Source organism: Sparus aurata, chromosome 2 (assembly GCF_900880675.1).
Source record: "Sparus aurata chromosome 2, fSpaAur1.1, whole genome shotgun sequence".
NCBI lineage: Eukaryota > Metazoa > Chordata > Actinopteri > Spariformes > Sparidae > Sparus > Sparus aurata.
In genome coordinates this window covers 24,792,463-24,807,305 of record NC_044188.1, presented here as the reverse complement: position 1 = coordinate 24,807,305, position 14,843 = coordinate 24,792,463, and the positions used below count along the sequence as shown (strand labels likewise).

The 14,843-nt window shown below is 40.8% G+C and overlaps 2 protein-coding genes across 2 annotated transcripts; both read left to right on the top strand.

The window, feature by feature from the left end:
- The first annotated feature begins 201 nt into the window (after positions 1–201).
- On the top strand, positions 202–6,743 carry mmp20a (matrix metallopeptidase 20a (enamelysin)). Its single transcript, XM_030407229.1, has 10 exons — positions 202–404; positions 1,485–1,738; positions 1,917–2,065; positions 2,217–2,342; positions 3,257–3,418; positions 3,512–3,623; positions 3,706–3,848; positions 4,071–4,227; positions 5,780–5,883; positions 6,196–6,743. Exons 1-10 carry the CDS (start codon positions 285–287, stop codon positions 6,294–6,296), a joined length of 1,428 nt encoding a protein of 475 aa, XP_030263089.1. The 5' UTR covers positions 202–284; the 3' UTR covers positions 6,297–6,743.
- A 736-nt stretch (positions 6,744–7,479) lies between these two features.
- LOC115575286 (collagenase 3-like) lies at positions 7,480–13,989 on the top strand. Its single transcript, XM_030407202.1, has 11 exons — positions 7,480–7,730; positions 8,741–8,857; positions 9,012–9,139; positions 9,235–9,383; positions 9,560–9,685; positions 10,016–10,177; positions 10,490–10,676; positions 10,771–10,898; positions 10,987–11,152; positions 11,306–11,409; positions 12,330–13,989. The coding sequence occupies exons 1-11, from the start codon at positions 7,593–7,595 to the stop codon at positions 12,431–12,433; spliced, it is 1,509 nt and encodes a 502-aa protein (XP_030263062.1). The 5' UTR covers positions 7,480–7,592; the 3' UTR covers positions 12,434–13,989.
- Positions 13,990–14,843: the final 854 nt, after the last annotated feature.

Here is a 14,843-nt window from a genome sequence, read left to right as displayed (position 1 = left end):
CTGAGTAGGATCTGCAGAATTATACAAACAACGCATTTGGCTTCTGGTACATAAAACACAGTGCATGAACACATATTTTACCGTTACAGACAGAAAGTATGTAGACATAGTGTGTAGACATTTCATTGGGAGGTTTAAACCACAAAACCTCAAAGAAAATTGGGGCAGGTAGACCCGGCTGTAACTACCAGGATCGTGCGCTTTTGTGGCATGTGATTACCCAACATCCCCGGGAATCCTCCCATATAAAAAATGTGAAGCCTGGTGGAAATGTGCATTTAAACATGGAGTTGTTGTGGCTGTGGATACCTGTTCTTGGCTCTCTGATGTTAGTGGATTATGTGTGGACTCTACCCATCGATCCGGACCAGTGGCCGAGGCCTGAGGATGAGGAGCTGGCTGAGGTTTGTGGGTGGACGACTGTCTTTATGTAGGAAATTATATGATACACAGAAAACACCTCAGAAATGTTGTGCTAAAACATATTTGATTTCATGCCAATGAATGTTACTTTTATTGTTAGGTTCAATTTGTTGTTTTATTGTTCAATGTAAAACTATTCAAAACTTTAGAATAAAGTTTGTAATATTCTTTAATCTAAAAAGGAAAAAAATTGTGGGTATTTGATTTTAATGGTTCATTTACAAAGTGGTATCACAACATAATGCAGGCGGTTTCTTACCTTTAGTACAAATAACAGTTTATGCATAGATAGATTTTTTGGATATGAAAAAATGCACATTCTTTAAGTATAACATGACAAGAAGAATATGCAATCAAGGCTGCAACTAAACAATAATAATTTATAATATATTTTTTACAATTAATCAATTGATCCTTCAATTGATAAAATGTGAAAAAGATGTGAAAAATGCTCTTAACAGTTTTCTTCTTTTCTTATGTTCAAACAACAGTCCGAAACCCAAAGAATCTTCAGTCACATCACGTCATAAATGATAAAAAAGCAGCAAAAACAATAGTTGCAGCTTTTTATACAAAGAAACCAGAATTGGATCTAATAGAATTGCTCTGAATTAACCTCAACATTACTGGCATGACATAAAAACAAAATATGTGGGCATCCCTCTAGCTCTTAATTGATGTTCCTTTCATTAATCCATGGCTCAGCTATCTTAAAATCCTTTAAAAATCCCTCTTCACTGTTGATAGACTGTTCATTTAATAAGTCAGATCAATGAGGGATAATCCCGACTCTTCATCTGTGTCCTTCATGAACCGAACTGAAAGAGAGATAACTGCCCTGGTGGCAAAACGATTTAGCTGTGGTGATTCAGGGGGAAAGGATTTGAACAACTAATACAAAAGTGCATCTGAAAGCAAAAGCACCAGCTTTAAGCTCACATCATCATATTACAATTCTGTTTGTAAAGAAACAACAGAAAACATGATCTGCAGATGCATTTTAGACCTCTTGTCGAAAACCTAGAGCTGAGTCTCTCGACCTGAACTCCTCTTAACAACAGGACTACCTCAGGAGGTTTTACAACCTGAACCCCGGAGACAAAGGCAGAGTGTCGGGAAGAATTATCAGGTCTACGTCAGCTGTGGAAGAGAAGATCAGAGAGATGCAGAACTTCTTTGGTCTGAGAGAGACGGGTCGTCTGGACCATCACACCCTGGATGTGATGAGAGAGCCCAGGTGTGGTGTTCCAGATGTGGAAAACTTCAGCTTTTACCCAGGAAAGCCTAAATGGAGGAACCCAACCATCACATACACGTGAGATGTTTCATAGTATCTCAGAAACTGATTATTGTCATATTGTAAAAAGATACATCTAAACAAAATCATGCAGATTGTTTATTTTATTTTTAGATTTGATTTTATATTTCACTGTTGCTGCTGCTGTGGAGCTCGTTGCTCACACTATGTTGCGTTTGTATATCCATGCGAGCAGGATTGCCAAATACACCCAAGACATGAAGAGAGCGGATGTAGAGAAGTCATTTCGTTCAGCCCTGAAGATGTGGAGTGACGCAGCACCGCTGACGTTCAACAAAGTCAACCATGGCAAAGCTGATATAGTCTTCTCCTTTGCTCGCAGAAGTAAAACTGACAAACTCTGACACCTCTGAACAATTAACATGATGTTTAAGATACGCTCAACACAGAATTCCTGATTCGTCATTAGTGTAAAATAGATTCTTTGTGAATCCTGTCTAAATCATAGCGTGAAGAAGTGTCTTTTCTGCTGCAGCCCATGGAGATTTCTTTCCCTTTGACGGACCTCGGGGTGTGCTGGCTCATGCCTTTCAGCCAGGAGAGGGCTTAGGAGGAGACGTGCACTTTGACGAGGATGAAACATGGACGGCGGGGATGCAAGGTGTGACACTCAAAGCATGTTTACAATTTTGTGAGCAGGAACAATATTGAGTCAGCAGGCTCAGCTAGGAAACAGAAAGACTGCTTTTTAGACAGTCCAATTATTTGACTTACACTGCTTGTTGATGTGTATCAATATTTTCATACAAAGGTACATAATGTGAATATAGTTAAATGTATAGTCGACTACTGAAGCACTGTTATGCTACCCAGTCTCCTCTGATTGGTCAGCTCACACATGCCTGGCCCAGCAACGCTTGCTGCAAGGCAAAAATCATGCAAATGTGTGACTCTGTGACATGGTGTGATGTCACAAAGTCACTGAGTTAAAGGTGAGACTACTGATGAGGCATTTGAGGGGCAGTGTTTTCTGTGTGAGAGGAGCTTCTGTTGGTATGAACTTTGACATGTTAAACTTTCAAGATATTTATATAAACAAGAACATATATAAAACCCTGAAGGCAAGGACAAAACATTTTAAAAAGCACAATAGGTCTCCTTTAAACCACTTTAAACACTCCAATCAGTGTCAAAGGTGCAAAATGTAGTATGTATATTTAGACAGAAACAGAGATGCACTGTGAATGCTGTAATCCTTTGTACACTCTGCCTTTTGTGGCAGGGTTTAATTACATGTTGCTGCTGATTGGGTAACGCCAACCAAATGAGTGTAAACGCATCTGAAAACCTGTTGCACACCGCAGGAAACATGTTGCTCAAACCAGAAACCATAACAAAACCGATCCACACCATTTTCAGATTGAACTTGCCCCAGGTGTTGCATGTCAGCTGATTCAAAACCCTCCTGTGACATCATCAGATGGGTGTGGCCAAAAATGACACCTTTTTCTGGACGTTTCAGGCAATTTACCTGTCCAGTGGTCTAACAGGTCATCTTCTGTTGCTGCGTTTCAGGTTACAGTCTGTTCGCCGTCGCAGCTCATGAGCTTGGCCACTCGCTGGGTTTGATCCACTCGAGAGACCCCTCTGCCATCATGTACCCTAATTACAGGCATGGCAGCAGTACTCAGTCCTCTCTTTCCAAAGATGATGTGCTCGGGATCCAAACGCTTTACGGTGAGGAACTTAAGAATTGGATATAAAATGACTGAAGAATAGTGTGCCATTATGTGCAATGTTATAGGAAACTCACGTTCCAATGTTTCCTAGGAAAACCTACAGGAAAAGTGGAAACACAACCAGCCCCGAAAAAGTGTGACCCCAACTTTTCCTTCGATGCGGCAGCTACGATCGGAAATGAGATTGTTTTCTTCAAAGACAGGTACGGCATGTTTTTAATGACTGTGAGTGAGCTTCAGCATGTTTGAGCCGCAAACGAGTCTGCTTACTATGTCAACCTACAGGCACATGTGGATGAGAACAACAAAGACAACGTACTGGAATCGCCTGAGAGAGAGCCTCAGGAGCACATATTTACCGAGCATCAGTTCTCCCGTTGATGCCGCTTATGACATCCCGGCCAAAGGCGTGGCGTACATATTCACTGGTAGAGTAATGGGCAGTCTGCAAAGCATCACTTAGGCCTTGTCAGCATGACATGGCTCGAATTTCCAGCCGGGGAACACAACGTCGCACCCAAATTACAGCCTTGTGCGACTTAAGTGTTGCAGTTCATGCAAGAGGCTCGTTGAGTTTGGCAGTGCTTGTGGTATGTTTCTGTTTTTTCATAGTGTCCAAAAATGTAGTGACACGGCCTGTGTTTTTCCAGGTCATAAGTACTGGGTGGTTCAACAGCTTAAGATGAAAAGTCATGCGGGCTCCATCTATGAGTACGGCTTCTCCGCCAGAGTCAGGCAGGTTGACGCTGCCGTGCATGTCAGTGAAAAAGGGAAAACACTCTTCTTCACAGGAGAGCTTTATTACAGGTAACTTCTTTTGGTGCCAGCTCGTTTCACATTTGGAGGGACAGTTCACCCCAAAATGAAAAAATACATTAACGGTGCCCTCGGATGAGCTGTAGCACTAGCTCGCTTGGTTAGCCTCTCCTGCATGGGTAGATGCAGTTGCGCGCACCTTGTTGTACAATTTTTTTTATGCCAAACTGAATCCACCAACTCTATCACCATACAGCAAGCAACTGCATCTACTCATAGACAAGGCTAGCTACCAAAGCTTACTGAGCACGGTTGATTGGTAGAAAGACAACGATCCCATTGCTCTGCATACCATGTAGTTCAATTATATTTGCAAAATGGAAGATGTCTCTATGACCGATAGCTCCAAAAATCGGCAACTCACACAAAAACAATCTAGATGTAATATAGCTTTACAGGTAAGAGCAGAAATATGTATTTTGAATTTTAAGGGTGAACTGCCCCTTTAGAATATTTTTTCTGTTTTGATCATATATTTTGACACGATAGAAAACATATAATACAACTTAAATACATTATTATGTAAATATACTGTCTGTTAAAAGCAAATCAGTATGTACTATCCCTGCACCCAAAGAGCAAATTAAAGCGAAACTCTTGCCAAAAAGCAACCAAGGCTTTATTTGGGATTGAATATGAGTCAAACCTTCATGTGAAAGCCTAATTATGACGAAAGAGGCACTTTTAAGATTTACCGTAGTTTCGGTTTTGGGCACGTTAATTTTGAATGGGAGTGCATGGGGCAAGACATGCTAGCATCAAAATCGCTATTTTTAGAACACTAAGAAGGCTCGACACAACATGAAACTTTGCTCGTAGCATCACTAAGGTCTCTACTCATGAACAAGCGCATTGAGAACATTGTTTGTGTACACAGAGTTTATGAAAAAGAAGGTTTTTGAACTACTCACGTTAGCTGCTGCACTCCTGCGTGTCGCCGTCATGCCAGACAAAAAGTGTTGATCCCCGAGTGCGACCTGACAGGCAGGAGAGTAATGGTGAACCGCTCCTCAAGTGTGCCTGTCAGGTCGCACTCTGGGATCGACACTTTTTGCCTGCCATGACGGCAACGCGCAGGAGGTGCAGCAGCTAACGTGAGTAGTTAAAAAACCTTCTTTTTCATAAACTCTGCGGACAACAAACAATGTTCTCAATGCTCTTGTTCATGAGTAGAGACCCTAGTGATGCTACGAGCAAAGTTTCATGTTGTGTCGAGCCTTTTTAGTGTTCTAAAAATAGCGATTTTGATGCTAGCATGTCTTGCCCCATGCACTCCCGTTCAAAATTAACGTGCCCAAAACCGAAACTACAGTAAATCTTAAAAGTGCCTCTTTCGTCGTAATTAGGCTTTCACACGAAGGTTTGACTCATATTCAATCCCAAATAAAGCCTCGGTTGCTTTTTGGCGAGAGTTTCGCTTTAAGTCTGATCTGGAAAAATCATTTTAAGAAATCTAGCTGGATGAACAACATTATGCATGAGGAGTGCTCTTTACTGACATTTCCACACTGAAAACGGGTGTCTTTGAATGATCCACTCTCAGGTATGATGAGCGCAGCAAAAGGATGGACCCAGGCTTCCCCAGACTCATTCAGAAGGACTGGCCCGGAGTTCCGAAAAGGGTCGACGCCGCCTTCAAGTTACATGGTAAAGAAAAGAGGTTTATGGTCATGAACTTTGTATAATGTGGACCTAAGGAGCTGGACACAAATAGAGAACAGCTGAAATAGAAGTTGTAATTTCTTCTTTTTACCGGGTTTAGGTGGCAGACGGTTGGGGTTTACCGCACCGGACTCACTTTTATACTGGAAACACCATTTGGCCCATTTTTAGAACAATGCCTTACCCAAGTATAACTCTTCTGTTTACAGCTGAACTTTCGTGTGTACACTTCATCTGATTTGCTTTGAAACAACATGTGGACATGACACATCTTTTTGTATGATGTTCTGTTGACAGGTAGCATCTTCCTCCTCAGCGGGCCCAAATCCTACCAGTATGACTTCAGAAATAACAAGGTGGTGAAAGTGATTTCAGCAAATTCCTGGCTAGGATGTTGATACGGTGGATACAGTGGCGAGCGAGTCACTGGGAACACATTCTTTATAAAGTTTTGTAGAACTCTGTAATGAGAAATAATGAGTAAAAGAAAGGTCTTATTGTTAGAGGAATATAATAACCATGTTATAATATGTATTTGAATTAACTAAATGTGAATGCGTGTATGTAAATTACCTCAATGATGCCCTGCTGAGCACAATAGCCCTTATGTGCAAGGATGTAAAGTACAGAGGATAATGTGAATATCAAGTGCACTGTGTATCATTTCTTTATATAGCGTTTGTACATTTAAAATCTACATTTAATTCAGCTTACTTTGTTTTATAACCCACATGTACTGTGTAGGATGTCACAGTCAACATAACTTTGACTATGTAGTGAGCCTGAAAAATTGAAAACAGGATGTGTCTTAATAAATTGAACTCAATAAAATGCCATTTTGGTTGACAAAACTGAAAATGTTTTTGTATAACACAGTTGTTTCATGTCTGGCCTTTCAAGGCAGAAGTGAGGTGCACTAGTCATATTCCATACTGAGAATCAGTAAAAGCAAAAATACACCAGTTTAAACATGCTCCATTACAAACAAAGGTCCTATATACAAAATATAACTTCAGTAAAAGTATTTTTTTTTTTTAAATAAAAAGTAAACAAACACAGTATGCAGGCAAATGGCCCTCATCATATATGCTGCACAAGAAAATTATTATTAAAGGCACATTCACTTTGAAGCATGTATTCATTGTTGTAGCTGCTTTCAGTGGGGCTCATTTTAGTTAATTAAATTAATTAAATGCAGTCCACTAAAACATACAATATGTCTAAGCAAGTACATGTATACAGAAGCATACAAAGAAGAAACTCATTTTATACAGGTGTAAACTCACACTACTCCTGCAGGATCATAATATATGAGCAGGCAGGTAGATGCAGACAATCAGTTTCCGAACACTCAGTCAGTAATATGAACTGCAGTGCCCCTGTGTTGTTGAAATTCCAGGAAGAAAGACTTTGGCAACTTTGGCGCCCCCAAATGGCAGAAACAGGTAGTTGAACCCTCCGTCAGTGGAATTCAGTGTCTGGTATAAAGTCATGTGACATGAGTTAACTGCACATCATGCTCATGTTTACCCACCAAACTGGACTGTGGTCCCTGTTCAAGTGTTATCAAAAAGTACAAGAGAGCACTGAAAACAACTCTTTAGTCCCCTTCATTTCCACTGAATGTGCAAGAGGACACTGCTTTCTCCCATTCAGCTTTCATCAGGCTGTCGTGCCTTTGTTTATAAGACTGGATGGAAAGAAGACAACATTTTAAGAAGATGTCTGCGGCTGATTTTGTGATTTTGTCGCTGCTGGGATGTTTAGCCGTGTGTAGTGCAGCGCCTACCACTGCTCCAGTGGTTTCACCGGAGGATGAAAACCTGGCTCAGGTAATGCAGCACATAGTTTGCAGACATACTAGCAATAATGAGCTGTCTGGATCAACCAGGTGACAACATGTTGCGTTTAAAGTAGGGGTGGTTAATCAGCCCAATTATCCGATACGATTCGATTCCGATTATTTAAGTCTCGATTCGATTACAAATCGATTTTCGATTATTAACGATTATCGATTCGATTTTCAATTATTAACGACTATTGATATTCCATTTAACATCAGTCAGCTTCTGAATTATTTAACTTATCTTTTGAGTAACACCTCACAGCACCTTCAATATTGTATAGTGTAACTGTAATATCAAAATTATTATTTTTTAATTTGTGTCAAATGTAGTCTTTCACTGTTAAAAGAAAGCTGCAAAGCTCAGCAGCCGGACTCATGTTAGAAGCATTGTTGGTGACGAGAACCAGGGCGTGTTTCTCTATTCCCCACTCGTCTGCCATTGCTTTGAGAAACTCACACATATTTGCGCTTGTGTGGCTATCATCCATAGCTTTCGTCTGAAGTACGTAGGACATTAGCTTCCATTAACTGCTGACATAATGAGCTGTAACGGTCACGTATGAGACTGTAGCTCTGGATGTCCAGGCATCACACTTTATTGCTACCCTGTGAGCTGAGTTGAGGGACTCTTGCACGGAAAGGTTTGTCCCCTTGTAAAGATTTGGAATCGATTTAAGTGTGAAAAAGCTCCGGGATGGAATAACATATCTTGGCTCCAGACTGTGGACCATGTAGCGGAAGCCAGTAAGAGGAGGACTCCAGTTTGTATTACTATTTAAAAAAAAAAAAAAAAAAATCAATATCATAATCGCGATTAATCAATAATCGACTTTTTTCACCACCCCTAGTTTAAAGCCACTCTGAGAACTAAAGATGTCAGAGGTGGAACAGGCTGCAAAATGAGTCTTGAAATTCTTCTTGGAATTAAGCTCTGTCATAGATTTGATAAAACGTGAATCATTTGCAATAAAATCATCTCTCTTGTGCTGACATTAGGCATACCTTTTTGACTTCTACTCTGACGTCGGGATGACAAACTCCACAGCTCGAAGCCTCGCTCTCTCAAACTTCACCGAGGACCTGCAGGCCATGCAGTCTTTCTTTGGCCTGGAGGTATTCACAATGAATGAAAGATTTCACTGTTTGCCCTTTTGTAATCAATGCTGATGGCTTCAACACTGACAAGGATAACATACAGCAAAATGTTAACAATTTTTTAACCTCACATAAAACAAATCTGTACCTCATATCATCATCTGACCACAAGGTGACTGGTGTCTTGAATAACGAGACTGTTGAGGTGATGAAGGCACCTCGCTGTGGTGTGTCGGACATCAGCCGATACGGACACTTCCAGGGGAAGCCCAGATGGAGGAAAAGGCTGATCACATACAGGTAACTGGAAGTTACACGCAACGCCTGAGTCACATTGTTGCATTTTTACAGTACAAACAGAAATGTGATGGTCATGATGACATATGATTGAACAGGATCACTCGGTACACTCCAGATCTGAGCCGGAGTCAGGTGGATGCAACCATTGCTCAGGCCTTCCAGCTCTACAGCGATGTCATCCCACTGGATTTCAAACAGATCAACAGTGGCACTGCGGACATCATGATCCTCTTCAAGGGTGGATGTGAGTCTGGATTAAACAAGAGCTTTTTAAACACAGCCTGGATAAAACAATTCCCTTTGCCTTCTTCCTTTGTTCTTGTCACTGTCCCCAGCTGATCTCTACAGGAATCCTTGTCCGTGATTGAATTATAGACTCTAGAAACTACAGATTACATGATCTTCTTTATCCCATTGTAGATCACGGGGACTTTTACCCTTTTGATGGGGCGGGTGGTGTTTTGGCTCATGCTAACTCTCCTGGTGCGAATCAGGGAGGGGACACGCACTTTGATGATGATGAAACCTGGACTCTTACCCGAAGAGGTAAATATACTCTACTCTGTCCGCTGGGGAGAAAATCAATATAATCAGTACAGCTCCCTTTATAGCAGTTTAGTTGTCCATAGCATGAGGACAAAATAAAGCCCACAGTTGAAAAGATGAAATGGCTGCAATTGGACATAAAAATGCACAACCTTTTGTTTCTAAATCTCAAGACAGTTGCCTTGAAATTAGGAGTTCCCCCATCTACTTATACAACGCAGGCAGTTTGACCACTGGTGAAAATAAACACCTGCACAATAAAGCAAATGTACTGCAGCATAATATACATACTTATATGTCTGACTGATTCATTGTGATTGTTGTGTTGAGGTGTGAATCTGCTGCTCGTGGCGGCCCACGAGTTTGGCCACGCTCTGGGCCTGGATCACTCCAGGGACAGACGAGCACTGATGTTCCCCACTTACCAATACGTCAACACGAATGGATACAGGCTGCCAGACGATGACAGGCGTGGGGTTCAAGCCCTTTATGGTGAGCGAGGACAGCACGTTCCATGTAATGAGTCACATTAATGCTGGATTATTCAATTATGGTGAGACATTCTTCTGTTGAAACAATCAGTCCAGATATGCAGGGCGAGAGCCAAGCTGAATTTTTTTTACTTCGTATTTGGCTCCTGACAGTATCTTCCATTCAACCACGACTATTAAACTGGATCCAATTTATATTAATGTGGTTCTTATCCCTGACCGATTTAAACACGAGTTGAAGGCCCAAGCATTAACAAGAGTGCATCTTGTAGTTATTTATGGTGACAATCTTTCTTGCTAATCCACCTCTCAGGCAGCCGCCAACCAGTGCCCACAACAAAACCTAAACCACCTCCTCAACCAGAGCCTGAACCAGAGCCAGAGGACCCAACAGAGGATCCAAACATAGGTCCCAGCCCCAAAGATGAGCAGTGCAGCCGAAGTCTGGTGTTTGACGCCGCCACCTCCATCGGGGGAGACCTGTACTTCTTCAAAAACGGGTACTTTCGATAATCATCTTGGTCATTTGTGGCATATTTATATACTGTAACGTGTAATAATCTTGTGACATTTTGAAATTCAAATCTTAACCAGATACTACTGGAGGAAGAGTTCAATCCAAGGACTCCGTTTAATTAAAGTGAACACGAAATGGTCACGAATCCACTATGTCGATGCTGCCTATGAAGTCCCAAGCAAAGGTTTGGTCCACCTGTTTGAAGGTAAGTTTCAAATGCTTTGGTTATGGATGAATACTCAAGTCAGTGAATACTGTGAAACAGGTGATATCCTCCAAGTAATTCTCTGCAGGTAATCAATACTGGGGCATAAGAGCTTATGCAAAGACAATACTGCCAGGCTATCCAAAGTCTCTCACAGCCCTCGGTCTGCCCTCTTCAGTCAGAAAGGTAGATGCAGCCGTCTACGTGCAGAGGACTGGAAAAACACTCATTTTTGTGAATAACCAGTACTGGAGGTGAGTGTTGGTCATGATCAAGTCTTTATGTTTTTCAACAAAGCACATACTCTTTGAAAGATAAAAATCTAAATACAAATCAGTGAGATATTTATTGCGTACAACTACATACCTACAAAGCTTTTGTGATAGTTTCTATTTTTTCTTTCGCAGCTATGACGACCTCAGAAACCAAATGGACAGGGGATACCCACGATTCATATCTTGGGATTTCCCTGGCATAGGCTCCAAAGTGGATGCCGCCTTTGAGAATTATGGTGAGAGACATTATTCCCTTTACTTGTTTAACGCAAGTCACCTGTAGTTACAAGGACAAAATGGCAGAAACAGTTAACAGCAGCACTCCTGACTGGGAGCTCAGAATGGCATTACAAGACAGGATGGGCCAGTGTTTGCTGGTTAGCATGCTAACTTAAGTACACACATATGGAATACAATAAATACACGTCTTTGACGGTATGTCGAAACTGTTATTTCTTCATTTTCTGTCAGTAATCTTCGTTATTTCTTGAATTTAAGCAAGATTCTTACATATTGCAACTTTGAAGACTAAAAGCAGGTTGGGAAAGGCAGCCAGGCTTTGGCCCAGTCATTCATTAAGGAGGTTATAGGGTAGACTAACTCCTCAAACTTTAAAAATTGCTCGAATGACTATATGTAATGTGAAAAGGTCTCACATTGACAAACCCACAGAGAATTCCCACCATATGTCTAGAGGTGTATTTTGGGTTTTATGGGCCTAGTATAACCAAGTTTCCAGAAACTGGCGACTGTTTTTAAAAAAAAAATAGCTCCAATAAACCAACTGCGCCCTGTGTCTAACACTAAGCAGCAGACAGACACCGTTAGCTATCAGCTGGTGAACACAGTGGAGCAATACCAGCAAAGAGAGTTGGTGGGGACCAAAAACAGAGTGAAAAGTACACTGAATATTTAATGTACTTTCAATTAGGTGGCAGGAATCATGACTGTAAATTAATTAACAGTTCACTCCAAAATCAAAAAATAAATGTTCAAAACCTGACAACTCACACCACATTGGAACAATCCAGATGGATAAAAAGCTACGGAAAAAAGGAAAAGGAAAAATATTTATTGATTTCGGGGTGAACTGTCCCTTTAATCGGCTGGACATATACTGCATGTTTGCATATGAAATGAATCTCTCCTCCCACAGGATATCTATATTTCTCAAATGGCCCCAGACAGACTGAGTACAACCTGGCATACAAGAGCGTGGTGCGTGTGCTGCTCAACTACGGCTGGCTCAACTGTTACTGAGAGAAGGAAAGAAGGCACAACAACACGGATGTCAACATTCGAGATGTGACTGCAGTTAGCATATCATGACGTAAAAAACTATCGCAAATACTCTAGAAGGCAAAGGTCAGTGAGTGATTAGCACTCAATCAATTCAGTAAATAATCCTTGACCCGCTAAAGTTTTTTTTTCTGTATAATGTTTTTCTGTATGGATGATGCAAAGGAATGTGCTGATGGTGAATGTATTTGCTCAGAGATTTTTGGCCATTTCAGTGATGATAAATCGCACAGTTTTGAGTGTATTATGAGTGGTCCTCTGAACACGTCTCAAATGATAAAATAGGCTAATGCAAGAGTTACTGTGCGACTTCTCCACCCTCCTTTAACCATATCAGGTCCAGCGTGCAGAATATCCTTAAGTGACAACCTGTGTTACAATGAAGAAAAAAAAAAAAGCAAACAAATTACACTATTATTTGTTTTTGACCATGTCTCTGTTATGTTCAGAAGTGCTCCTGTGTTTTGTCTGGATGCGGCAGTTTTAGAATTGGACCACAGGGCTTGTCAGGTCAACTTTGGCCACATGAGAAGAGACTCGACAAAGAGAGAGAGCTGAGTCACTACTGTTTTCGTGAATGTGGTTAAAATAAGGATTTTATGGTTTAGTGATGCATGTGTCCAAGCAGTACAGTCCACAAAACAAACCAAGGAGGTGAACAAAAAAAAAGGGGAGCTTTGAAGGGTTAGTTCACCCAAATTACAGCCAAATTACCTTCATCTCTTACATGTAATGGCATCCAATCATTTTGGTTTTATATGCTGGGGTTTTAAAATATCCATCGCTAGAATTTCTGCTTGTACCTGAAGACAATGGGAGTGACAGGACTTTATAAGTGTCATCGTCATAGGATTACACAACAGCAAAATCGCTTCCCTGAGTGTGTCCCCACCATCCAGATAATAGCCGGAACACACTGTCAGCATTTGTCATAATGACTGTTACTGCAGTGGAAAACTATCCGCACAATACACAAAGTTACATCTCCACTGTAAGAAGCAGCCATCTCAATGTCAGCAGAGAAAACCAACACTATCTGCGTAGCTATTTACCGCAAGGAATAAGTAAGAAATACTTTATTGTAATTTGGGTGAACCAACCCTTAGATTAGTAATTCTGGTGGTCTTGATACGGATTAGAAGACGTAAATGCTTAAATCAAATTTTAGGGGGGGGGGCTTGTCCTTCTATTGCCTGCTAACACGTCAAAATGACAGGAATCAGGCAGTAACTCAAGTGTAATTTAGTTTGGAGATGTTGACATTCCAGTACACAGCCAATGAGATCAATTTGACCTCATTTTCGTCAGTCACCCATGAATTCGAAGGACTTTTTGGTGCTCTGTGGGGGGAGGTGTGGCATACTTTGTGCTCCTCAAGATGTCCTTGTAATCTGTATTTTATTCTCTGCACATAAAACAACCACACAAACGTTTAGATCTGTATGACATGCTGTCGATTCATTTTGCAATGATGGGGGATAAGAAAATGTAATAAAATCAGAATGTGATTTGAGTAATCTTGGCCCAAAAGAGTTTTTCAGGAAACCGAGTTATGTTAACAACTGCTGAGGCAGAGGCAGTCTATACACGTTTTTGCGCTGGTACCTCGAGATATCCTGTGACCTGGATGACTGAGAATTCAGAGGAACGGTGAAGACGTCTGAATCCAGGTATCTGAAGAGGAACAATTCATTTACTTAAATGAGAACATCGGGCCCAACACTGAACTAGCTACAAAATAAATTTCAAAATTCATTGCTTCCAGCAGTGGTGAATTTTGAAATTTATTTTTAAATCTTTTCTTTTCCAGGCAGGAAGTCTGTCCCTCCTAATAAGGTTCACGTTTAGGTGAATGTTAAAATGACTATTTGTAATACACTATGTTTGCACATTGTGAGTGGGACATTCGGACACGTGCTAAGGGAAAGGATAATGTTGTACATGTAGTGATAGCTATACACAACAGAATAAGCACTTGGGATACGTTTTGATTTTGGCAATTCAATTCAATATGGTTATTATTCATAATTATTATGTAGGATGCTGTTTATTTCTCCAACCTCTATAAAAGAAAAATAATTTAGAAAGATAATCCTGGACAGACTTTCTTTTCACCTGTTATTAAGTCAAGAACTCAGGAGAGAAACAATTAAGATCAGATTTAGAAAATGAATCAGCAGATGTTTTGTTTTTAACTTGCTTCTTGGGGCTTCAGTACATTTGGGGAGCATCGCTCTGGTTCCCTTAATAAAAAAAGCCTATGTTGAATTGGATTTTGGATTATTGCAGAATAAGCTCTGTGGCAAACACAAGTCTATGATACTTACATGTTTTAGTTCCAACTTTTTGAGTGTAGTGCTTGCTGCTGACC